The sequence below is a fragment of the Cebidichthys violaceus genome, unplaced genomic scaffold (assembly GCF_023349555.1).
Source record: "Cebidichthys violaceus isolate CVI_PGR_0920_01 unplaced genomic scaffold, fCebVio1.0.p SCAF_10, whole genome shotgun sequence".
Classification (NCBI taxonomy): domain Eukaryota; kingdom Metazoa; phylum Chordata; class Actinopteri; order Perciformes; family Stichaeidae; genus Cebidichthys; species Cebidichthys violaceus.
Window position 1 is genome coordinate 12,736,061 of NW_027176263.1, and position 25,646 is coordinate 12,761,706.

General features: G+C 42.9%; 4 protein-coding genes across 4 annotated transcripts; 2 read left to right on the forward strand and 2 right to left on the reverse strand.

Moving 5' to 3' along the window:
- Positions 1 to 221: 221 nt before the first annotated feature.
- Positions 222 to 3,944, reverse strand: cacul1 (CDK2 associated cullin domain 1). The gene is made up of 8 exons (XM_068726347.1): positions 3,510 to 3,944; positions 3,199 to 3,325; positions 2,928 to 3,030; positions 2,752 to 2,847; positions 2,510 to 2,612; positions 2,247 to 2,336; positions 1,931 to 2,069; positions 222 to 1,819 (listed from the first exon to the last, which is right to left on the reverse strand). The coding sequence occupies exons 1-8, from the start codon at positions 3,844 to 3,846 to the stop codon at positions 1,780 to 1,782; spliced, it is 1,035 nt and encodes a 344-aa protein (XP_068582448.1). The 5' UTR covers positions 3,847 to 3,944; the 3' UTR covers positions 222 to 1,779.
- A 604-nt stretch (positions 3,945 to 4,548) lies between these two features.
- sirt1 (sirtuin 1) lies at positions 4,549 to 10,561 on the reverse strand. Its single transcript, XM_068726361.1, has 9 exons — positions 10,185 to 10,561; positions 9,563 to 9,685; positions 9,176 to 9,411; positions 8,901 to 9,053; positions 8,434 to 8,581; positions 8,267 to 8,346; positions 6,901 to 7,084; positions 6,246 to 6,767; positions 4,549 to 6,030 (listed from the first exon to the last, which is right to left on the reverse strand). The coding sequence occupies exons 1-9, from the start codon at positions 10,528 to 10,530 to the stop codon at positions 5,711 to 5,713; spliced, it is 2,112 nt and encodes a 703-aa protein (XP_068582462.1). The 5' UTR covers positions 10,531 to 10,561; the 3' UTR covers positions 4,549 to 5,710.
- A 516-nt stretch (positions 10,562 to 11,077) lies between these two features.
- Positions 11,078 to 13,816, forward strand: dnajc12 (DnaJ (Hsp40) homolog, subfamily C, member 12). Its single transcript, XM_068726373.1, has 5 exons — positions 11,078 to 11,416; positions 12,160 to 12,238; positions 12,496 to 12,635; positions 12,754 to 12,898; positions 13,378 to 13,816. Exons 1-5 carry the CDS (start codon positions 11,339 to 11,341, stop codon positions 13,458 to 13,460), a joined length of 525 nt encoding a protein of 174 aa, XP_068582474.1. The 5' UTR covers positions 11,078 to 11,338; the 3' UTR covers positions 13,461 to 13,816.
- Positions 13,817 to 18,448: 4,632 nt separating this feature from the next.
- polr1b (RNA polymerase I subunit B) lies at positions 18,449 to 25,582 on the forward strand. Its single transcript, XM_068726385.1, has 15 exons — positions 18,449 to 18,658; positions 19,134 to 19,304; positions 19,411 to 19,557; positions 19,653 to 19,785; positions 19,897 to 20,033; positions 20,203 to 20,426; positions 20,530 to 20,701; positions 20,791 to 20,962; positions 22,107 to 22,388; positions 22,523 to 22,656; positions 22,749 to 22,919; positions 23,062 to 23,218; positions 23,360 to 23,556; positions 23,715 to 23,965; positions 24,125 to 25,582. Exons 1-15 carry the CDS (start codon positions 18,482 to 18,484, stop codon positions 25,005 to 25,007), a joined length of 3,408 nt encoding a protein of 1,135 aa, XP_068582486.1. The 5' UTR covers positions 18,449 to 18,481; the 3' UTR covers positions 25,008 to 25,582.
- Positions 25,583 to 25,646: the final 64 nt, after the last annotated feature.

Sequence of the window (25,646 nt, forward strand, 5' to 3'; positions counted from 1 at the left end):
TTATTTTGGGGAGGCCTGGCCCATGTGTCTGGGTGGCGTCCCAGCTCATTGGCCAAAGGGGGGGACATGCTGTAAAGGGATTCCTCCTCCAGTGGTCCGTCACAGACCTCCATCCTACAGGATTAGAAGCCCCTTGTTGAGCCTGCCAGGCATTAATGCAGCAGAGTCACAAGAACAGACCTTTTTTTTTTTTAAAAAGGCACCAATGTTGCGTAAAGAAATGCATTTGAGCCAAGTGGAAGTTTATTCACAGTTGTTCAGTTGGACATTTGTTGCAGCATGTTAGAGAGAAAGTGAGCAAGTAACACAGTACATCAATAACAACAACGTTTGGCATCTGCAACCAGTCGGACTTTCTTCTGCCGTTTATCAAAATGCCTTCTTATTTAGAAGAACATTTGTTAAGACCAAGATTTAAAATACTGAACAGTGAGAAACAAAACCACCTCTGTGTACCCATGATTAATGAAATTAGTTTATTTGAAAGACAATGAGAACCATTTCCAAAAATCCACAGACGGAAACGAAAAGCAAGCCTGAGCGTCTATTTACACTTAAAACAGTGTAAGACCTTTGTATCAAATACTTCTATTCAAGTGAATCATTTAACAAAAATGCATCCGTGACAAAAGCTGGTTTACACTGACCACTATGCAAAGACCAAAAAACTATCTACATCATGAACAAGGCTATACATGTGAGGAACACTTAATGCACAAGCACGCCAGACTCGGGCCAAACAATATTTGCATATCATTAATTCTGTAAACTCCATGCATCCGAGCATCATTTGATATATTTACAGTTTAGGGACGATTTAGGAAAGTTGTCAAACAAACTGAAGTAAAACTTTTAAATTGTCAAACACCACGCTGTGGTTGTTAAAGCTGTCTGGCAAACAGTGTAATGTCCTACATGGCAATCCCTGCCAATCCTACATGCAAGGCTAAAACAGACAAGTGATATCTAAATCTAAAATTTGATTCAAGTCAAAGAAACAAAACAGGTCAACTAAAGTCAGCTCAAAACTTGCTAGCTTAAAAAAAAAAAAAAAAAAAAAAAAATGTAATGGCTCAATGGCTCAGACGGTATGCAACATTAAACAATGCCAGCATGAATCCAATGCATTATATATATTGAAGAAATTGCAAATCCTCTTTGGCATAACAGGAAAATACAATCCGGTTTACCAACACAGTAAAGGCAACATGAAGAAGAGAATCACAGCTGAGGTGGATGACTTGGTTCCTCATGTTCTCGGGTCTCTTCCCACTCATTTGAGTCGAGTGAAGCCACTGGCTTACAGACACAGCGGGTGAAAACTGAGGGAGTTGTAGTATTATCACATGGACAGTATTATTAGCAGCAATAGAAAGTCTTGATTAGCCCAGTATATCAAAAAGACACTTCCATGTTAAAGGTTAGGAATGAAATACCCATCATCGGCGTATCCATCGGTAGGATATCCGATCGGAAGGCACCATGAAGGCACTCTTCAAATGAGAAGAACATGAAGACACCCATCTCAGAGGAGCAGCACCACCATGGAAGTCTGTGTGCTTTTTGTTTTTGTTTCAGTGCAGTAAGATTAAGCTTCTGCTATACAACTCAACATCATGTTCTCTTTGTTTTTGTTTTTTGTTCACAGTGTTTTGTAACCTGGAGTCGAGAGATGAAACTGACACATTGTCAACATTGTAGCTAGTCCAGTGAGCCAACTCGTGATAAAGATGTAGGAGGCACAGTAATAGTTCTGCAACGGATCTGGAGACTCTGCCATCAGGAGTCATCGCTGGCCCTTTTGCGAGACTGGTCACCTCTGGAAGACAAAAACACATCGCATCAGTGGTTTAAAGTGAAGGCCTTGATCTAAAGCCGTGTCTGTATTCAGACTGTGACCGTGGGAGACTAATGCTTCGGGAAAACAGACCGAGGAAACCCGTTCATGGAGAGCTCCAGCTGTAACTTCTGGTCATGAGCGGCGTAGTCGGGCAGCAGAGACTCCACAGCAGGAGGGTTTATTTGGGGAATAAACCCAGAGAAGAGAGCCGGGGCCAACTGGGCCCAGTCTGAAAGAGGAAGAAAAATAAAAAATAAAAAATGAAACAGAGGGACATGTGGAGGAAATAAACCTATATGTCGGTTTTGTTTGTAGACAAAAAGATGACATTAGCTTGCAGCAGAGACGCACTTAAGTGACATTAAAACGGACAATACGATCCTCGGTGACGATGACCATGGCTCACCTGGTCGGAGGCTGTGGAGGCCTTTCACCACACTGGCCATTGTAGATGGCTGCACTTGAAACGGCATGGAATGTGCCTTGAGGAGGAGAGCTGAAACGAGAGAAGAAGCGAGGGAAGGAATGAAGTCTTCTGCAGGCATCGTTCCACAATCCTGAACCAAACATCCAGTGCTTGATTTGCACATGATTTAAACAACTTAGATGATAAGATTAGTTCACATGTCATGAAAGCCATCAGGGCTTCAAATGAAGCAACACACTCACGCATCAGTGTGTTCACGTGTATTTCTGCGACGTGATCGGCAAACAGCTTCATCAGGTCTTCTCTTAGGTCTCGGTTCAGCTTGGACTCGATGTAGAACTTGTTCTGAAAACGATGAACATGAAAAACGATTGAGAGGAAGAGTGGTGCCGTAGCGCAGGGGTAAACAGGGGTTAATAGTCCGAGGTCTATGTCGTCTTTAGAACAGATGTGTGACGGAAAAAAAAAAAAAAAAGATGCCTACCAAGTACATAAATACAGGAACGATACACTGAAGAGAAGCCGTGTATTGCGTCAGCGCAACGTTGAAGTTCTCAATGAAGTCCTCAGGTGGGCTGGCCTGGAAAAACAACAACGAAAGTTTTCGTCAACATCTTAGTTTCTGCATGCAATACGTCCCTTGTATTTGGATTCTCTTACTTGTAGATGAGTGGAAACCTGTTGTAGATGATTTGTTATTTTCAATGTCAAATCATTGTAGAGCAGCTCAGAGTGCTGCTGGCAAACACACTTGTAGACGTAACTAGGAAACAAAACAAAAAGGAGAAACTAAGACCGGTAAAACAAACCCAGCATTTCAAGATTAACTCAAATTACCAGTGATGCTCGTGGCCACTTTATGGGGTAAAGTAGAGGCAACAGAAATCACATACTGTAGGAAAAATCTTGCCACGCTCAGGTGTGTGTTTACCTGTATATCTGTGCATAAGAAACAGAGATGTGGTCTGTGGGGTTCTGGATCAGCAGACGGTCAATTGCCTTCTCCAGGTTTGGCCAGTGGTTTTTGCGGTAGTCTTCTACAGCCATTGCATTAAGAACTGAGTGGAAGGAGGAGAAGCTGGTCAGGTTTGAAATGACCTGTTATATCAGGGCAAAGGATTCTGGTCGAAGCCACCAGGCCTAACAGACCAGGACCATCAGTCTGCACGTTAGTACCAAAGTGCAGCGGGCCGGGCTGCTGAGTGACCACAGGAGACCAGGCCCTGCTTTATGTGTACTTACGGAACTTGGAAGTAGAATCAAGGCTGAATTTTCCCTCAACAGCGGCTGGCGGAGCCGTGCAGTCAGTCTCGCTGACTTCGCTGCTTTCACTGCCTGAATCCGAGTCCATGAACTTTGACCCGGTGGTGCCGGACCACAGTTTCCCTCGTCGGGTCCCAGGTTCTCCTCCCGGCACCGGCAGACAGGCGGACTGCGGGACCGTCGTTACATCCGAGAGCTGGCTGCTCAGATACGTGCGGACTTTACTACTGCTGCTGCTGCTGCTGCTGCTGCTCGCACAATAGTTGTGGTTGTGATCGTCTTTTATGTCCAAACTGTCATCTTCCATGGCCTCCATCTACACCCGCGGTCCTGTGTGCTATATTAACATTTTAACATTTAAGATAACAATTAAGGATAAAGACAAAAACTGTCAGGCGTCTTTGGCGGTGTCCATCTCGGTTTAGCTGGTAACAGCATTTTTACGACACGTCGTAACACCGAACAGCTGGGTGAAAGGAAACCGGGAAATGTAGTTCCAAAGACTTAAATTAGAATAAAGTTCTCAAGCTGTGTTTATGGTAGCGCAAGTCTACTGGACCGTGCACACGGGCTAAATATAAATGCACCGACCGTCAACATATTGACGACTAGCCAGATATTACAGCGAAATTACAGGTTGAAATGACACCTCATATTACCATACCACGCATGCGCACAATAGGGGCGTTTAACAATGGTATTCCACTAACTATCATGTTTAACCTCCCCGACGTTATCGACGCCCTAGTGAAGTTAAAACCTTGAATGTCGCACTGTATTGCTGTTATGGACACATTCCCTGGAATATAACAATGTTGAAATGTAACTCAGTCGTTGTCTCTCTTAAACCTTCGACTCCACACGCTTAGAAAGCCACACTAAGTGAAAGGAGGAACTGTGAGGGTGAACTCACAGACGCTAGGTGGCGCACTTTTCTCGCCTCGCTCCTTCACGTTGAAGATGTTGATGTGAATTGATTGGAGTCTGTTGCGCATGAAATAATAGAAAGAAATTGTCGTTTTTCAGTTTTTTTACTGAGAACCCAAAAAGAGATAACCATTATAAAGATGTAAAAAAAATCATATTTCCTTATACCGTAAACAAAACCTTGTAGATGGTATGTTAATTATGTTGGTGTAGTTTACCTTCATCCAATACATTGGCTCAAATATGTCCATCCACCAACACTTCATCTTTACAGGCAGTAGGCTCCTCTGTGTAATGAAGGTCTTAACTTTATAATTATGAAAAGTGACATGGGCAATAAAACCACTTTTATGAGAAGGGTGAAAAAGTGCAATTTTTCAACGCAAACTCATTGAATATATTCCTACGGTTTAATAATACAACTTAGAACTTTGTACAGATAGAAACTAGCATCTACTCTTGGATGAGTATGTCTCACATCAGAGTATAAAAATAAGAGGCTTGACCGTAAAAAGTAGCTGCCACATGTCGGAAGGAACACCGTTTCAATAGTTATATATTTAACATACAAAGCTTATGACAACGTAGGAACATGGTGATAAAGCGTTCTTTGGTCTAAAATGAAAAAGTACTGTTCTGAATTCTAGCCTTTACCCTTAATGAAAGGGCAGCGCTGAACTTTTATATTGCAAGTTGGACAATGTGTTCAAGTAAACCATCTAAAGATTTATGTATGCGTCTGAAACTCATAGTACCCCTTATTAAGCAGGCGTAAATATATATTTACACGTTTTCCAATTGGAACATGAAGCAACTCTAAAACACATCATTAGACCACAGCTGAGTTCACACCATGGACTGAGACATTCAAAGTCTGCAATTTAGGAATTAAAGCTTAATCTAGTGTTGCATTATCGGCACGCTGCAGTGGACGTCTCGGAAGAATTTCTCAAAAATGTGAATGAAAATGAGATGAGCACATGAAAAGAGACCTGAACCAAAAACAAAGACTACTGCATTCTATTCAGTAAGTAGTACACAGCGTGATGTTCCAGACACAATGCTCGTGACCAAACACAGAGGAAAAACTTGCCGTTGTCAACGAAGTTGTCAAGCAATTTCAACTTTATGAAAAATAATAGTACGGTTGATGAGTCAAAAATATACGAAACATATATATATGTATATATATATATATATATATATATAAAAAAAAGGACAATTAGTGCTTTGTCGACTGGGTATGTTTACATTTAAAGGTGTGTGGTGCTTTGCGTCTTTTCAGAAGTACTGTCTGTCTGCACACTTGACGCCGCCTCATTGGCTAAAGCGCGTTGCAATGCGTCTCTGAGACAAGTCTCTCCCTCCGCTGCTAGAGTGTCGGCGTCTTCCGGCTCGCTGTCGTCGTCGTCGTCTTCTTCTTCTTCTTCTTCTTCTTCAACCCCATCTGCACTGCATTCGGACTCGTCACTGTCGCTCCCACAGGAGCTCGACGTCTCGTCTTCAGAGTCGGAGTAAACCTCAGCCCCGTGGAAGATATAGTGATTTGGTGCTTGGAACAGGTACTGGCCTGCTGTGGGAAACGATACAAAACTATTTACAAGAGCTGAAATCAACATCTGGGGAAGACTTAAAAGAATTTATAATTATTTTGGATTGACATGTATTTTGCGGCTTTTAACTCACCGCTGTCTCACTTTCAAATACATTAAAATATAGTAATGTATAAAAATAAAACACATTAATTATAGTAAAGAGTGTTTCGCTCCACCATAGTCTAAAGCTTACTCTCGAGGCGTTTGCTGATTGGACTTCTGTTGATTCGACTCATCCAGCATCGTCTACGAAATTCAAGGTTGGAGGTCTTTACTTCAGCGGCCTCCTCTTTTGGCGCGTCCTCTGCTGGTAACTCGGAAGGCTCGGCCGTCTCTTCGCTGGGACACTGAGCATTCGGACAAGGCTCTGGAGGTGGCACATCGTTACCGGTAGTGTCTGTGTCATTCGGACTTCCCGTCTCCTCTGATGGCTTCGTTACAGAGTCTGTACTGTGCTGCTTCTGCTCCTCCTGAGCGGCATCGACGGCAGCAGGCAAGGCGTCGCTCGATGGCTGTTCTGGTAGCCGAGGGGGCTTCTCCGTGGTCTCAGTGAGTCTTACAATGTTGTAGCAGAGCTGCTCAAAGTCTCCGCCCAACCGATGACAGAGCTCGTTGACAATGACGTCACAGTCGCCGAGCAGCTCCACGTCAAAGTTGAGGTGAGGCAGCTGCTCCCTATTGATCAGGACCTGAGGCACTTCATGTGGAATGGAGTCTGAATGCGATGAAGAGGGAAAAAAAGGGTTATGTATTGTATGTTTGGGTTAAACGCACGCACAATAGAAACACATTGGCTACTGCGTACAATTTACAGAAAACATATATAGCCATTCATCTGACAAACGTACTTGGGATGAGGGCAACTGGTCGGACTTTAAGTGAAGAGCCGATGACGATCAAGAGGTCCACCTCGTCCTTATCCTGTTTCATGGCTCTGTGGAACATTTCTGGAAGATTCTCTCCGAAGAAGACGATGTCAGGTTTCATGATGGCCAGGGGAATATCTGGACAACGTCGACAACGAGGGACAACCTACAGAATGATGTCACGTTGTTAGCATTATTATAACAACACATTGTTAAGGAGTACCATGCCAATTTTCATCTTGCGTCGCCTCAACTTTTTCCAGTCTCAATACCAACACGGTACCTGGGCTTTGGGTATCAGACGGTGTTTGATTAACAGGCTGCATGCCTCACTGTGTGGAAGTGACTGGGATCAGTATTTTATAACTAAGGCAATATCATCAATCTGATATCTCCCCGATATAAAAGTGTAGTTATTTTCTAATTTGATGAACTTTAACAAACAAGCCTTATTTGCTGTATGTTAATGAGAATGGACAGACTAGTTGAGACACCTGTTCACTGTAACTAAGACAACACCACCACTACAGAAATGGTCTGTAGAGTTGATTTTACTGATTGATGCTTTCACTGCAGTATGTGTCGACAATACTGATGACAATAATATAGATTTACAATATGTTGTAGTTACGCGAGTAACAAAGCACTATAAACACAATTCATGTTTAGTACATTAATTATGTACGTTAACATGTCTGCACACGTAAACATACACAATTTACGTTTACATTCACTTCCACTATTTGGACGTGATTCCAAATAGTGTTTTTGTTTTATGATTAACATACAGCTTAATGAGCACCAATTTTCTTTTTCTCCCAATTAAAAGTCTTACATTTTGCATGTCCAACTTGTATCTTGACACGTTCTTTTTTCTCTCTTTTTTTTTCAAAGACCCTTTGGACCGCAGAGAATTGCAGATGGAGCTCAGAACATTAACAATTTACTACTTTCAAGCCAATAATGCAACGCAACGCAGCAATTAATGATTGTTATTGGTTACACCTGTTCGACGAGTCAAAATGTTTGCGGTGAAAAGGATCAATTCATCTTTAGTTTCACTCCAAATTGCTCCTCCTGGTTTGCTCCACTCCTGGAATGGTTCCGCTCCGGCTTTGGCTCTAGTTCTGACACCAAGTGTACAAGATACTCTTACACTGAAAATGTATTCACGTCAGCTTCCTTGGGTCCTGCAAGAGTCTACACTGGAAGATGCTTGTTTTATGCAATGACCATGAAATAATGGATTTTCATTGCTGCATGTTTTGCTTAATATGTAGTGTATCTAATAGTGTCCAGCAGTGCATGTGGATGTGTTATCTTGGAACAGTTAGTAAGGAATAAATACCTGGTTAAAGATGTCTTCCCTTATAGCTTCACAACCCATTTGGTGTTTACAGACGAGACAGGAAGCAGTTGCAAACGACCCTGAAATAAAAGCTAAAGTTGACTTTCACAATTCTCATGGGCAGAAATGTATAAAAAAAAAATCAATCTATAAGCTGCATCACTCACCATGACACTGGATAATCCGCTTAACTCCAGACACTTGTTCTAATGTATCAATGTTTTGTGTGTAATTGCGCAGCAGCTTCCCCTGTTTGTCCAGCATAGATATGAATTTGTGACAGGGTGAAGGCTGGAACTGGCCCGGGTAGATCTCCTGTAACAAAGAGGATGAATTCAACTCTTGAGGACCGAGTCCAAGGCTTGCTATGATCGTGAGTCCCCCCCCCACACTGGCTTCTCTGCAAAACTTGAACTTCTTTTAAATCTTTGTTGTCCCACAAGCTGGATCTTTTACCTACAAATGCACCGCAATAGCCTGAGGACAAGTCCAACCTCATGACTGCAGGTGACCGAGTTTAATGAAGCCTTGAATACGTCTCTGCAGAGAATGTTTCAGAACGTCTAAAACAAGTCGTGAATCCAAATTGTTTATTTTTATCTAATTTGATTTGAAGTGGACACAACGAACAAACCTTAGCAAACTTGAAAAAGGGCCTCGGGTCCCGTCTGAAGTATTCAATGTCGAACATAGCTTGAGGGTCTGGAAGATCAGGAAAATCTACAGCAAGCCGTGCATAAATTCCATCTCTGGAGCGAAAATCTGGTATTCCACACGAAACGGACACCTAGAACAAAAATACAAAATACAAGCATGCTGACTTCATAGCATTATCATTGGTCCTCTGTACTCACTCAGACACATAGTAATTCAAACAGTACCACTGTTAATATGACTGTAAATGCATACCCCAGCACCAGTCAGCACTAGGATCCTTTTACTTTCATGGAGTAGCCTGACCACATCTTCTAAGGTGTTAATATCCTTCCGCTTCTTTCTTTTCGGAGGTTCTGAGATGTTGATGATAATCTGCCACAATGTCATGTCGTCTAAATCTGGAGGGAGGACCGTCTCGGGCAGCAGATCTCTCAGAATGGTCCTCGGGTCTGTGTCTCTGATGTGTTGCTGGATGAAACTGTAGGAGCCTGGCCGGGAACACAACAACTCAGTATGACGTTGATACTACAATGTATATATACTGAGCCACTGCATGCATGCATTAGAAGTTAAAGCAGTTTCAGGCAAAGTTTTTTTTTTTTTTTGTCAAATGCTACTCAAATTCTCCTAACCAGTTACCTATTTGCGGTCGAGGTGCCCAGTCACTGGAGCTCGCGTGCGACGACCTGTCGTCGTCCTCGTTGATGTGGTCTGGTGTGACAGCCAGACCGTTGGAGGGAAGATCGTCACGTCCGAGGAAATCTGAGTGCAGAGAAGTTCGTCAAATGACTAAAAAACCCAGAGATAAGAGGCGCCTATCTCTCATTATCACAATGCTCATTTACAATCATTAACCATGATAACAGCCTCGTTATGGGACAGAGATGTAACGTCACCCGGCTAAAGAATGCTAAGTGTCAATCAAAAGTTTAGTGAAGGAAATAAAAACAGCGTCGTGAAATCTCCACATGACGCGTAACGGACAGTTTTCTCTTTCCTTTTTTAGCGTCAACTACGGAAAAGTTAAAGTTCCAGTCTTGAGAAGTAAAGTTAACTTCCTCCTCTCTTAAGTTCAACGCCCACACGTCTTCACTGCGTTTGACGTTACCTAGAATGTCACGTTAACAAACGTTAATTAACGTGAATGTTATATTCCGTTTCGAACTCGCCGGTTTAACTGCTAGTTGGTAAAACAAGCATTGTCCCACAATAAGTCGCGTAAATACGTGAAGCTTTGATAAACGTCCGTCTCTTCACATACCAGCGCTCTCCTCGGTCGTCCCGAGTACCGCGCTGTCGTCTAGCTTCACGACTGGTTTGTGCGGCTCGGGGACCAGCAGTCCCAGTCCATTGTTGTCTCCGCCTAGCGCCGCTGGGGCCTGCTCCACCGCCATCGCCGGCTTCGCTTCCTTCTCCGCTGTTTGCGTACAATTCATCGCCGCCTCCCGGCTCTCTTTGGCCCCAGAGACACACGAGGATAGGTCTTCTTGAGCGACTTTGAATGCGTATTTCTTTACCGGACTGATTTTCGACCTTTTTGCGGCAGGTTCTTCCATATCGGATGCGCCTGAAAAGGCCATTCCGAGACTAGTCTCTCCGTCCGCCATCTTCAGCCCGCAGAGCCGCTGAGCAGATCCTTCCTCCCGGACAGCTGTCTCATTTGCATTGCGCACGTGACTTATTCTCCACCAGTCGACACGGTCGGAACGTCCCCCTTTTACGTCGATGACGTAAAACCATAACAAAATATTGCTGCCTTCAAACACTGTCAGAGTAATTGTGAAGTACTCATGACCGCACGAAGTTGTGAATAAAACATAGACGTCAAACTAATAATAAGGTGTTTAAGGTATTTAAATGATAGCATAGGAGCTTTGTCAATAAAAATATTTTATAGCTTTCGTAATACATGAATATGTTTATATTTTAATAACAAACTCAATGCCTCCTGCACACTCTTCCATTTAATTTGGCCACATACTTTATACCACATAAGTAGCCCAGTCCTCAAAAACATGATTTTATGACAGCGTTGATTATAATGTTTTCTAATTTTGAAGGCTGCTTTTGCCTTAATTCCACGCCTCCATGAATTGTCTAAATTTCGAGCTGAGTGTGGCGCTGTAGCTTAGACACCTGAATGCAACATGCGTCATATGGTGAAAACGGACCGTTGCATTTTCTCCACAACTCAGGAGAGAGCTCCCTCGACAACCATTAGGCAGTTTCTCATTGCTTAATAAAAGCTAGCTGGTAAAATAAAAAAAAGATAAACTTTGAAAATATTTTTAGTGAGTGAACCACAGCTGCAGCAAGGCTATCAGAAAGCCTTGAACCGAACATCTGTGAACCAGGACAGCAGGTATTCAAGCAGCTCCGTGACAAGAGACCATACACATTTCATTACAGATTGTTATGGAGACTATTTGGAACAGCAAACCAGAGGACCTGGAGGATTACTACGGGTTGTTAGGGTGTGATGAGTTGTCGTCGGTAAGTTCTTGCCAGTGGGGTTAAGGATCAGCCTATTTATTGGGTGAAATAGGGGTTGTTTGCATCTACAAACCAAAACATCAGGTCACTGATTGAAGAATTCAGAAGTTAAAGATAACGCAGAATGCTGGATGTACGCAACATATCAGCCACCTGTAACCCTAAAGAGTGTTGAATTATGTATGCTCCAGAGGTTAGTCTGATCCAACAGAGACCTGTTGAAGCTTCAGTAAATAGATGTCAGAGGAACTAGTCGTGCGTCATAAAGTGCCTGTGTCGTATTTTTTTTTTATTTTTTTACAGTATTTAGTCCTTAATAATTAATTCTTCAACACGGGAACATGATGGAAACATCAGAATTACCAGTCTTGTAGCCTCACTATAATGGCAACATCACGTTACATTAATAATATTTACCTTGCCTGCAGCACTAAGAGCAGTGGTTGCGTCATAGGAGGAATACGCTAATGCATCTGGACGTCTCTAGATAAAAGATCAGCACAGATCAATATGATTTTCAAAGTAACATAAAAAAAATAACATTTTCAGAAAATCTGTGTCTATATTGCCCTGACATGTATTGATTTTGTTTTGTGGCCTCTCAGATATGTGCGTACATTCTAATGAGTTTACCACAGTGAGTGATGTCCCCTGAAAACCAAATAAGTGACTGATTACTGAATTTCAAATATTTAGATTGGCAAAAGCTCGTTTTATTTTTAATGTAACCTCTTTCCTTGCAGCCTGAACAGATTCTCAATGAATACAAGATTCGAGCCTTGGCATGTCATCCTGACAAACACCTAAACAATCCCGGAGCAGGTAAATATGTGAACCATTGCTGTGACACGTTTAGATTTAAAAGGAATTTTCAGATGCAGACAAATAAGAGAACTACATATATTTTTAATGATTACTTATTCCAAAAAATGGTTAATGCATCTTTCTGATGTCTTGACTTCAAAGCAAATTATGTTAATGTAGAGCTGCTACTGCATGCAAACAAGAGGGCATTTATTTCTCCTAATTTGGTATGCATAATGATCCATCTTAGACCCTGATATTTTCTTTTCTGACAGTGGCAGATTTCCAGAAGCTGCAGGAAGCCAAAGAGGTTTTATGCAATGAAACCAAAAGAAAAAACTATGACCTTTGGAGAAGAAGTGGAGTTACCATCTCTTTTCATGATTGGCAAGCCTTGAATGACTCTGTTAAAACTGTATGTAATGTCTTGACTTTGGTACGGATTGAAAAAAAAATAATATATATATATATACATATTGTGTAATCTGTTTGACTTAGAAAGCCTGCTGATGTATGTGGTCATCTGTTTTCAGTCAATGCACTGGGCTGTGAGAAATAAGAAGGAACCAATGTTGGAGGCCTCAAATGCAGGAATCCCCGTCACTTCCCAAGCAGAGGACCTTCATTCTGACCAAGAAGCTCAGAGGATCCCTCCATATGATGCCATGCCCTCTGCAAGTAAGTGAATCACTAAATACTCTCAAAAGGAATGGAAAGTATTTATTTGCTACTAAAGCGTGGAAGTGGCCAACAAGCGCATAGAAATCCTGGTCAACAGTCCGTCTTGCATCCTTATTTTTTTTTAAGCTTTTGTAGCAGTTATCAACCAACCAAGGAACAAAAAGGAATTTGTAATACACAGAATATACAAATAAACAAAAAAAAACAAAAAGGACAACAAAGTAGAACAGGGGTGGTCATAAATGTGCAAAGTTAGAAGTCAGTTGTAACCTCAGTGACAAGCAGGATAATGTTTTTCACGAGTATATCGCTATTGTTCTTCTTTATGAAATAAAACAATTATATAATGTGTTACTGTGTGACACAGGTCCAAACTGTTTCTATCCCATTCATTATTTACCATGTACCACCCAGGAGTATGTATTGACAGTATTAAGCCCTATACGACTAACTGACTTTTCTCATCAATGCTTTAGGTGATTACTGCCATCGACGTTTCCGTTGGGCGGCTGACTCCCCATCTAGTCTGCTGCAGAAGTTTAGAAATTATGAAATATAAACAAACTGTTTGATTTAGTTGAAATGTTTGTTTTGTGTCTCGTTGTCCTTAGTCAGTTTGGGTCCTATTAATTGTATTCATTTTTGTGAATATGGTCTGGCTGTAACTCACTAACCTGAGTGTCTGTTGTCAAACAAAAATCTGCATATGACATTATATTAATCATTTATTTTACTCATTTGTTAATTATGACACACACACACACACACACACACACACACACACACACACACACACACACACACACACACACACACACACACACACACACACACACACAACTCTGTTATGTGAATTTTTGTGTTGCTTTCAAGTCCATAATTTTGGGAACATAAAACAGAAGCATCTCATGTCCATTATTTTGCTTATCTAATTTTGTGGGGGGAATGAGGGAACCAAAAAAACGCCACCTGGGGAATTACACCCAGGAAATACAAGCTTAATAACCATAAGATATTGTTATTTTAGAATTGTTAGTTACTGAAATTAGACAGACGTGTTTCGTAAAAATTAAAGAACGGTTTTATCTAAAGAATCAAGAAAATAAGCAAATTGGCTGCAGATCGACGGGAGCTGCTGGGGAGGAAAGAACATTAATGGACAAATGAAAATCACTGAAACCAAAAAGGGTTAAAACGGCCCAAGACTAAAAACACCATTCTATAATGTCCTATCCAACATAAACTAGGCAAAAAAAGACCTCAGGTGTAACACAGCAATCCCCCCCAACAGAAATGGTGCAGTCCACACTCTTATTCTTATTTAAGTGTTTGTACATGCATGCATGCATTAGGTGTAGGGACCTCACCACGGGTGCCTAGCCACCCAACAATGGCCCTCCACTTAACCTAAAGAAAAAGGGAACCAATAACAAAATGAATCAAGACAAATAGACAAACAAACCCAGTTGGTTGAACAATGTAAATCAATCAAAACGGAGCAGCAGGTGAACCTACAAATGAAAACGGGGATTAACAAGGCTCACCATGCTGCAAAATAATACAAATGAAGGTTGTGACTATACTTACCAACTCATATAGGTACTAATGTATGAAGTCACTCAGACAGCAGGACAATGATGACGTTTCTAAAAACAATTTCCAGCCAACATGTAAGTCCAGAGTTAATAAATGTGGCTGTATTTCATAATGGTTGGCATAAGTGATCACATTACATACATACCTGTAATACGAAAACCACTGCAAGCCACCACAGTGACAGTGACAGGGGCCGTAAAGGAATGACACCACGCCAACAGGTGCCTTTTCTATAGCACTGATTAGGGAATTGTTTGGGGGAGGAGCCATGCCCGAAGGCTGCCTTCACAAACTTATACCCTATGCTTCATTCTCTGCGGAGCATTCCCCACTACATAATGTAAATGGTCTTAAAGGTACGAAGGTTGGCTCAATGTTACTCGGTCTATATCATAAGTCATCCATGTCTTTAAATATCAACTACAAGATGAGATAAGACAAGGACCGGATCAAAACCGTAAACAACAATGAGGGCAAATAGAAGAAAATATGTTTAAAAAGATGATATACTGAGAAAAAAAAGTAGATTAGATTTGGATATTGATCAAGGACAATTGATGGGGTTTCTCACCTAACCTATAGTTTATCTGCATTTAAAAGGTTAAAATAATACCAGTTCAGCTGTTACACAGCAGTCAGTACCTGCAGTAAAAACCCCACAAGCGATGTCCTTAAAGTATTAAAGGTAAATGTATAAATTATGCAGAGAGACTTCTACCCACACCTTATAATATATTATAATTATTATTATATTATAGTTTGATAAATACAAATATATGTTGTTTTATTGAGGAATCTAAATGAATTCAAATTTTAAAGACCTTCGAACCATCTGTTGTTGAGTGACATGCCACCCACTCCTTCCTTGATTTTATCCCTGTTGAGGCACTTCACACCTCATCATATAGCTCGTGGTTGCGGGTGAAATACCCCACTTTACATCTGACAACAGTCAGCCAGGGTTGAAAACACCTGTGTGCTGGTGCAAAGCCACCTGTCAAGTTACCGACAAAAAGCACACAGTATGTATCTATAAAGAAGTGTAAAGTAGAATGTATATTTATATATATATTTCAGTAAAGTAGCCTACAAATAGGACACGTTATAGAATACATGTGCTCAGTAACTTCCCCCCACTGATCTACAGCGTTCACTTTAACATATGACACACTGTGCTTCTATCTAGCGGTCACTAAAGTAAATGCTGCCTCTCAGTTGGCTGAACTTTAGGAAACTGTTAAAATACTACAGGGTTTCAGTGTTTCTGCCGCTAGATGCCGTTGTGCTTATTGATGACGTTGCATTTGTACAAGATAAGAACCCGATGGATGTCTCTGATCCTCGCCGGGTGCGGTGGCGCGCGCCTGTAATCCAAGTTACCGGGAGGCTGAGGCTGGCGGATCGTTTGAGCTCAGGAGCTCTGAGCTGCAGCGGACTATGTCGATCGGGTGTCCGCACTAAGTTCGGTATCGATATGGTGCTCCTGGGGGAGCCCGGGACCACCAGGTCGTCTAAGGAGGGGTGCACCGACCCAGGTCGGAGACGGAGCAGGTCAAAGCCCCCGTGCCGCTCAGTAGTGGGATCGCGCCTGTGAATAGACGCTGTAGTGCAGCCTGAGTAACACAGCGGGACCCAGTCTTTTTACTGCTGATACTACAACAACAACAACAACAACGTGTTTACATGTTACAGCAGCTTCATCACTGCTTCTTTATATTCTAGTTCCCATGAAAACGTTCAGAAACCAGTTGTGTTTGTTTGTCCTACAGCGCCTCCACCTGGAGGAGAGGAGCAATGAGCATCAATCACAGAAGTCAGTGCAGCACCACAGATACAGCAAAGTAACGGGGCGCTTTATAACGTCCAATGAACTTGATGGAGAAGTGAATAGTCACAAACAAACACTTTTGTTTTAGTTTTTCTGTTCAAATAATGAAATATCTCCATAATAACTCTTCAAGTTATAACAATCTGGATCACAAACATCTCAAAATGTGATTTTCTATCTTGTTGTAAGTTTGTTGTTTTCATTGAGTGATTATTATATCAGCCTAAAATATGAACAGTAGTTGTGAAACAATACAGAGAGCTCATGGTTCAGTAGCACAAGACGTGGTTTACAGTTTGAAGTGACTGAAGCTCAGAGAGATGGAGTCACAGAGCAGGTCACACTGTCAACACATGTGGATATTATGGGATTAATCCCAGTGAATAATAACATATGATTAATTGATTTCTGTGATGTATTGCAGAGCCCTGATGTAGCTGAAATGATTGTACAAATGAATCTTCTTACAAACTGATTTTAGATTCATAGAGTAGAACGAGGAGTTTTTCTAACACTATGGTATTACAGAGCATCTTCAGTTCACGGTGTAAAGGATGGCATGAAATCCATGCAAACAAAATGTGGACCTTTTAGGAGTTGCATTACAATTTATTGTGCGGCAACCTATTTATTGTAACACCAACAGTGAGTGTGTAGAATTATATATCATCATATTAGGTAACTTTGCCTGGGTATAGAAAACTGGATCACGCTGTGTTCATACTTCAAAATGTGTTTGAAGCATTCACGCGGCGTGATCCAGTTGTTTTTCTTCCCAGGTAAAGGCTTTGATGACGTTATGATTGTTTGTGTAACCAAATAAAAGCCGACGTATGAAGAGTCAACATGCCTGTTGGAGAATGTTGTCCTCCTGTTGCCCATATTTGTTTCAAATTCAAGTCCTCAGTCAAGATACCTTTGATGATATACATTTTTTTCTTCTTCAATTATTTGAAATACATTAGGGTAATTACAGAGGCCTAGATACACAAATCGGCCATACTTGTCAATTCAATTAAACAGGGAAGTCACAAACCTTTCACATTAAGGGATATATGTTTATAGTGCACCTGCACTCACTTGCTGCTACACTATGAATCTTTTTTTTCTGTGAATAATGAACTCAAAAGGTCATGTTTGACATGAGGTACATCAAGTTAAATTGCACATTTTGGGTAAAGTTCAAATTATAGGGGACCATAGGGACAGAAATACATTATATACCCGTATTGCAATTGCTGCAATTCTAAATAATCACCAGTAGAGGACGACAAACGTTAACAATTGTTTTGTTTGTTTTTTTACCCTCTTTTTTAAAGCAACTACTGAGCCTTTTTTAAAAGAATGAAACTATATATTTGTGTTTTTAAAGATATTTATTTTACTAGAAGCTGACAGATGAAGGTGTTGATAAGTAGAATAAAAATGATCCACATCACAGGACATGTTATAAGGTCTGCATGTTCACAATAAAACCCTCACAAGTAAGAGAGGAAGCAGCAGCAGTTTATCACAACATGTAAGAAACAAGCAGAACATCAATGTGTTTGTGGAACAGATGTCAGGTAACGTTAGTGATGTCAAACAGAGTTTGATCAGAAGAACAGGGTCATCAATGAAAAATAATCACTTAGACCATTGTTTAGCTGATTTTAAGGATTAGGGAACTTTTTGTAGAGTCTGTGATGATTGGCTTTGAGATACACATCGAAGTAGTTCTTGTTTACGTTGTGTTACTCCCTTATCTCACGGAAGTCGGACCATTACACCGGAGAGCAGCCCTTCAGAGGGTGAACGAGTGTCATAAAGCTGTTCATAGAACAGTTTACTGTTAAAGACTGCACCCCTTCTCAACAGAAGAGTCTAAGGGATTTAGGTAACAACTAATAAGTCTGTCAGTGTATATTGATTTGTTTCATACATAGTTAATATTTGAACTTGAAAAGTTGGGCCCCGAGATCAAAAAGGTTAAGAACCCCTGTATTATAGCACTTCAATTGAAAGAGATAATTTACACCACAAGATGGCAGTATTCTAACAAAAAAAATCGACACCGTCAGTGAAGAAGAAAAAGACTTCCGGTGCCAGACGGATGTACTTCCTGTGTCTCCATGCACATGTGGTAAACAAGCGAATGCATCACCGGGTGGGCAAGCATGGACTCCTCACTAAAGTGGGATAATCTGCCCAAAGCTCCGAGTCTAAAGAATCTGACAGAGAGCAGATTTGGCGTCCTGAATGAGTCTCAACACGCCGCCGTTCAGGACTTGACGAAAGCTCACATCGAGTCGTTTGACCAGGCTGTCACCGACGGGCTCAGCCGCGTTGTGCAGGTCAGTTCAACTTTCTTTGAACAAAGTTAGCAACCACATGTCAACTATGTATTTAAGAAATACTCCAAGTATGTGTTAAATGAACACCAAATGAAGCGGAAAACGATTTATTGAACTATAACGGCCTGTTTTTAAAGTTAACGTCAAATGATGTTTCGAGTAGTTCTATAATTGTGACTACTGTTTGAGAAGCTTACGATATAAAAACAATTCTCAAAAACCTTTTCAACTTGTATACACTTTTAATATAATATGAAAGCTAGAGTAATAAGTAGGTGTCGTCCCCCCCCCCCCCCCCCCCCCCACACACACACACACACACACACACACACACACACACACACACACACACACACACACACACACTCTGTCTGTTTCAGTACCCTCTGTGTTCACGTTTAAGTTAGTTCTCAAGTTTCTGTCAATTTCTCGCCTGCAAAGTTTGCAATATGTTTTGTTTGTGGTGTAACAACAGGCCATCCCTCCCTTGGAGTTCACAGTGAACAAAGATGACAGGTTCAGCCTCGCGTTCGTCGAGGCCACAGTCTACAACCCGGTGGTCACCAAAGGGAGCATCTGCAGGGAGCTGAAGGTGTTTCCTGCAGAGTGCAGGGGGAGAAAATGTACATACAAAGGGAAGATGGTGGTGAGTCTGAGAACAAGGAATGGCTCAACGAAAAGGACTGGACATTCCAAACTGTGAGTGACATGATTATAATACTTTTTATTTGGTGTGTTTTGTGTCATCTCAGGCAGATGTCAGCTGGTCAATCAACGGAGTCCCCAAAGGCATCATAAAACAGTCCATGGGTCAGGTGCCCATCATGGTGAAGTCCAAGTTGTGTAACCTGCATGGCATGTCCCCCAAAGAGCTTGTAGAACACCATGAAGAGGCAGAGGTAAGACACGCATTTTAAACATTTGCAAGATTAACATAAATTGCATTGCATCTATCTAATTAGATACATATTCCCTATTTTTTAATCGTTAACAGGAAATGGGAGGCTATTTCATTGTGAATGGAAATGAGAAGGTTATCCGTATGTTGATCATGCCAAGGAGGAACTATCCCATTGCCATTTCGAGGCCAAAGTGGAAGAGCAGGGGCCAGGGATACACTCAGCATGGTAAATCTAATCTTTAAAACCTGTGCATAAGCAGTGTAATAATAGTCCAGGCTCAACAATCACAGCTGCGTATCTGTTCAAATGGATGTCACCAGAAATGCTTTCTCACAGGTATTTCCATGCGCTGCGTAAAGGAAGAGCACACAGCCGTTAACATGAATCTACATTATTTGGATAACGGGACTGTGATGCTGAACTTCATCTACCACAAAGAGCTGTTCTTCCTCCCACTCGGCTTTGCGCTTAAGGTAGTAATCGGGGTCGCCGTGTTTAGGGAGTGAATAAGTCTGCAGCATTTATTATTTAGTGAAAAGAGATGTTTTCATAACAATATCTTAGAAAAATATAATTAAATATAAGGTATGAGCTCTTAGGTTGCCGTATGATGTGTTAATACAGTTCTGTGCTATCCTCCAGGCCCTGGTGGACTTCACAGATTTTCAAATCTATCAGGAACTGATCAAGGGCCGCGAGGAAAAGTCCTTCTATAAAAGCTGTGTGTCCGAGATGCTGCGCGTTGTCATGGAGGAGGGCTGCACCACCCGCAGCAAGGTGCTGAATTACCTCGGAGAGCGCTTCAGGGTTAAGATGAGCCTTCCTGAGTGGTACACCAACGAGCAGTGCGCCAACTTCCTGCTAGAGTACGTATTCGTTTTTAGTCTTCGTCGACACACCTTACAAACACAACAGTGTCATGTTTTTGTGGTACATTTAGTAAAAGTAACTGTATTCTGTTTTGACCAGTGAGTGCATCTGTATCCACTTGAAGTCAGACACGGAGAAGTTCTACCTACTGTGTCTGATGACCAGGAAACTTTTCACGTACGCCAAGCAGGAGTGTATGGAGGAAAACCCCGACAGCATCATGTGTCAGGAAGTGCTCACTCCTGGTCAACTCTATCTCATGTTTATGAAGGTATGGGATGGGTGTTTCCTTTACTGGCCTCTGGCGATGACCTCAGCAAATGAGTGAAGGATTTAATCCCCCGCAAACGTTCCCAACAGGAGAGAATGTCGGCCTGGTTGCTGTCTGTGAAGCTGTCCTTTGACAAGAGAGGCAGCAGACTGAAAGGAGGATGGAGCCCTGAGAACGTGATGAAGATGTTCAACATGAGCATGGATCTCACCAAACCCTTTGAATATCTGCTGGCCACAGGGAACCTCACCTCCAAGACAGGTACGGCCGTATGACCAAAAATGTGTATTACGGTATTTTGTAAGATTCTGGCGGTTTCACGGTACATCGCGGTATTTTTTTTCCCTGCGTTAACGCATTAATTAATGCCGAAAATTATTTTATTGCGCGTTTAATTATTAAGCTGACATTTTTAACACAAGAACCTGCCGGCCAACTGGCCAGTGAGCGGTGAACAGCTGTTTGTGTGGGGTGTCTTCCGTCACTTCCTATTTCCTTCACCTACATTCCCCTGGGTCCTAAGTCCCTCCATGTACAGCTTCTTATCACCCTCTATGTACCAACGTACATTTATAACAAATACCACACATATTACACGGTAATCAGCGTTGCATATGTGTCTAACCAAAATACCCCAAAAAAGCAAAAGTCTCTTTGTTCCTCCTGCTCTTTTCTGTTCTTAATGTAGCGACGGCTCCTCTCCCAGCTGTTAGCAGACTTGTACTACCGGGCTAGCTAGCGAGCTGTACCCAGAGTGCCGTTCGGTGGTGTAATTTTCTAAATGTACAATTATTAGTGTTACAAATTGTTTATGTGTGACAAACCGTTGTGTGCCGTGGTGTTGCCCTGTTAAAGAGAGTTAGTTGTGGGTTATTCATTGTTGTGTTATAACTATGATTACGGGTCCCTCTCAATACAGTTAAGACAACTAGCTCCGACCGTAGCGCTCGTCTCGGCGAACAATATATTTTGCTGCCTGTTGAAGAGCGACAGCAGTTGTTTCGGCTATGCATGGCGGTATATGAAAAATTAATATCATACGGGAAATTAGAACCGGTTTAACAGCTCTACGTATGAGCCATAGACTGTAGATAAGAGGTGGACCTAATCACTGTGACGTCAGCCATTTGTGTGTGGACTGCCTTTTTGAAGCCCAGAGTTCGGCATTTTGGTTTTTGTCTGTCACCATCTCGACCAAAATGTGACTTCTATACAATCAGACTTCTTTTTTACAACCAGACCATTCGCCCCTTGCTGGCCAGTAGTGAGAATGCAAGTTTAAGGCACTTATGCATCGGCTTCACTTTTAAGAACCGGAGATTGCCGCCTGGTATGAGTACATGTTCTGGTTTTAAAAATGTAGTTCATCTGTGAAATAAAACACGGTTTCCCCCTCTGTGCACAGGCCTTGGCATGCTGCAGAACACAGGCCTGTGTGTTGTAGCCGACAAGCTCAACTTCATCCGCTACCTGTCCCACTTCCGCTGTGTGCACAGAGGTGCGGCGTTCGCCAAGATGAGGACCACTTCTGTTCGTAAGCTGCTGCCCGAGTCCTGGGGCTTCCTGTGTCCCGTCCACACTCCAGATGGAGAGCCGTGTGGACTCATGAACCACATGACGGCCATCTGTGAGATTGTGGCATCGACTTTGTCCACCGCATCCCTGCCTGCTCTGCTCTGTTCCCTCGGTGAGTCAGCTGTTCTGCTAAATTAAGGCCCCGATGCACAATTACTTGATGTATGAAATTAGAGTATGTCCTTTTAAAACTTTGTCTGCCGCACATTTTAAAGCACAAAATCGTTTCTGTCTCTTGCGCCTAAGGTGTCACTCCAGTGGATGGATCTCCTGGCCGAGCGTTTTCCGACTGCTACCCCGTGATCCTGGACGGGGCTGTTGTGGGCTGGGTGGAGACTGAATTAGCCCAAGTTGTGGTCGACTCCCTGCGTAGGTTCAAGGTATGCCATCTGTGTGACGTGTACAAGTTCAACAGTCCGTACCACCCGCACTGTGTGTGCAGAGCGCCGATATTTAACACGAATCCCCTCAGGTGCTGAAAGAGAAGAGGATCCCTCCCTGGACCGAGATTGTTCTGGTTCCTAAAACGGGCAAGGCCAGCTTGTACCCAGGCCTGTTCCTCTTCACAACACCCTGCCGTATGGTGCGGCCCGTACGCAACCTAGCTCTTGGCAAGCAAGAGTTGATTGGCACCTTTGAACAAGTATGTGTAAACTGTGATTCATAAAGATGCTGCGGTAGATGTATTACCGTAATACCTGAAGCACACAACTGTAAAGGGGGATTTGTTTTGCATATTGGCCGCTGAAACTTTTATTTAATCATCTTTTTCTGTCTTGTGCCAGCTGTACATCAATGTGGGCATCATGGAGGACGAGATCGAGCCTGGAGTGACCACGCATCAGGAGCTCTTCCCTCACAGTATGCTCAGCGTGGTGGCCAGCTTCATCCCCTATTCGGACCACAACCAGAGTCCTAGGAACATGTACCAGTGTCAGATGGGTAAGTTGTGAGACCACCGTTGGAGGCTCCAAGCACCCACACAAGCTGTATATAGGCTGATGAGATTCAAATGTATCAATCCTTTCATTACCATTTTTGAAGCAGTGTGTCCATCAGAGTTTAATCATCTTCTCTTTTCAGGTAAGCAGACTATGGGCTTCCCCCTGCACTCATTCATGGACCGCTCGGATAACAAGCTGTACCGGCTCCAGACCCCACAGAGCCCACTGGTCAGGCCCTGCATGTACGACCACTACAACCTGGACAACTACCCCAGCGGCACCAACGCCATCGTGGCCGTTATATCCTACACAGGCTACGACATGGAAGATGCCATGGTCAGTAAAACGCAGTAGTTACTGTAATTGTTATGCCTCTGCGCTGGCGACAGGCGCAGCCAGAGGAATAATATTTGCAAGTTCTATGTCTCATGTCTGTCTGGTCCATTCTAGTTCCTGATAGAAATGGAATGAAATCCATAATTTGATCTTATTAGATTGTGAACAAGTCATCATGGGAGAGAGGCTTTGCCCATGGAAGTATCTACAAGACTGAGCTGGTGGACCTGGCAGACAAAGTGAGGGGAGATGACAGCGTCGTGTTTGGGACCAAGCCAGGTGACCCTAAAGTACAGGAGAAACTGGACGCTGATGGACTTCCATTCATCGGATCGACCCTTCAGTATGGAGACCCCTTCTACAGCTACATCAACCTCAACACGGGCCAGGGCACTGTCCACTTCTACAAGTAAGTGTTGTGTTGTCATTTTTTTTCATCTTCTAAACATCTAAAAACCAAATTCTTCAATAGGAACACTACTTAAATTATTTTTTATTATTTTGCAGCTTAACTTTTCAAATTACAAACCACAATGTGAATGTGTTTTTCTGTATTCTTTTTTTCTAGGAGCCAAGAGGCCTGCGTTGTGGACAATGTAAAGATCTGCAGCAACGACACTGGCTCAGGCCGCTTTAAACGCGTCTGCATCACCATGCGAGTGCCGCGAAACCCCACCATCGGAGACAAGTTCGCCAGTCGCCACGGTCAGAAGGGCATCCTGAGTCGCCTGTGGCCGGCCGAGGACATGCCCTTCACAGAGAGCGGCATGGCCCCCGACATCCTGTTCAACCCCCACGGCTTCCCCTCCCGCATGACCATCGGGATGCTGATCGAGAGCATGGCCGGCAAGTCCGGCGCCCTGCACGGCCTGAGCCACGACGCCACCCCCTTCACCTTCTCAGAGGAGAGCTCCGCGCTCGAGTACTTCGGCAAAATGCTCCGGGCGGGTGGCTACAACTACTACGGCACGGAGCGGCTCTACAGCGGAGTGAGCGGCCAGGAGCTGGAGGCCGACATCTTCATCGGGGTCGTCTACTACCAGCGGCTGCGTCACATGGTCTCCGACAAGTTCCAGGTGAGAACCACCGGAGCAAGAGACAAGGTGACCAACCAGCCAGTGGGGGGGAGGAACATTCAGGGAGGCATCCGTTTCGGGGAGATGGAGCGAGACGCCCTGCTGGCCCACGGCGCGTCTTACCTGCTTCACGATCGCCTCTTCAACTGCTCGGACCGATCGGTGACTCAGGTGTGCGTCGACTGCGGCAGCCTGCTGTCCCCCCTGTTGGAGAAACCGCCGCCCTACTGGTCGGCCCTGCGCCACCGTGAAACCGTCTGCTCACTGTGCGGCAAAAGTGACTCCATTGACTCGGTGTCCGTCCCTTACGTCTTCCGCTACTTTGTGGCCGAACTGGCGGCAATGAACATCAAAGTCAAATTAGATGTGAAGTGAATTTTTGCAGCACAATCGGACCAGTAAAGATGCATGCCTTAAATGGGACAAATCAAGAGTCACCGCTGTTAATGCTAATGAAAAGGTACAGGGTGTAGCATTTGGGGGGGGGAATATTGACAGAAATTGAATATAATATTAGTAGGTATGTTTTATTTAAAGTATAGTCACCCGAGATAAAGAATCGTGTTTTCGTTACCTTAGAATGAGCCGTTTGTATTGACAGAGCCGGCTGCCACGTTTCTACAGTAGCCCAGAACAGATGAACCAAAAACTGGCTCTTGATGGACGTTTCAGTTGGCTGCAATCTGCAACCTCGCCGCTAGATGTCGCCAAATCCTACACACTGCACCTTTTTTAAAACGGGTTGCCACAGAAAGAATAAAACAAACTGTAGAGCCATGATGTGTCACAATAACCTGGTTCCTTTAGAAGTGTATCTCCAATGTCAAAAGTGTGTTATTAGCAGCATATGATGAGTGAATGTGATGACATCTGTTATTGGATGTAAAAATAACCCAGAGATCTTTTTGTACAGTCACATTGAGCGTGGAATAAAAATATTTTAGAATGAATTCAGATCTTTTAGTTAAGTCAAACTACCAACTCCACTATATTAAAAGTCCCACTTTACAATCG

Bases quoted from the DNA above. Each gene is read 5' to 3' on its own strand.
- cacul1 (XM_068726347.1), bottom strand. From the start codon at position 3,846: ATGGAGGCCATGGAAGATGACAGTTTGGACATAAAAGACGATCACAAC. The intron at 3,326-3,509 runs GTAAGTACACAT...CCTTCCACTCAG, and splicing joins TGATTCTACTTCCAAGTTCC to TTCTTAATGCAATGGCTGTA. The intron at 3,031-3,198 runs GTAAACACACAC...TTTGTTTCCTAG, and splicing joins TCTTATGCACAGATATACAG to TTACGTCTACAAGTGTGTTT.
- sirt1 (XM_068726361.1), bottom strand. From the start codon at position 10,530: ATGGCGGACGGAGAGACTAGTCTCGGAATGGCCTTTTCAGGCGCATCC. The intron at 9,054-9,175 runs GTATGCATTTAC...TTTTTGTTCTAG, and splicing joins TAGTGCTGACTGGTGCTGGG to GTGTCCGTTTCGTGTGGAAT. The intron at 7,085-8,266 runs GTATTTATTCCT...ATCATTCTGTAG, and splicing joins GGGAAGACATCTTTAACCAG to GTTGTCCCTCGTTGTCGACG.
- dnajc12 (XM_068726373.1), top strand. From the start codon at position 11,339: ATGGAGACTATTTGGAACAGCAAACCAGAGGACCTGGAGGATTACTAC. The intron at 12,636-12,753 runs GTATGTAATGTC...ATCTGTTTTCAG, and splicing joins TGAATGACTCTGTTAAAACT to TCAATGCACTGGGCTGTGAG. The intron at 12,899-13,377 runs GTAAGTGAATCA...TCAATGCTTTAG, and splicing joins TGATGCCATGCCCTCTGCAA to GTGATTACTGCCATCGACGT.
- polr1b (XM_068726385.1), top strand. From the start codon at position 18,482: ATGGACTCCTCACTAAAGTGGGATAATCTGCCCAAAGCTCCGAGTCTA. The intron at 20,034-20,202 runs GTAGTAATCGGG...GCTATCCTCCAG, and splicing joins CACTCGGCTTTGCGCTTAAG to GCCCTGGTGGACTTCACAGA. The intron at 22,920-23,061 runs GTATGTGTAAAC...GTCTTGTGCCAG, and splicing joins TGATTGGCACCTTTGAACAA to CTGTACATCAATGTGGGCAT.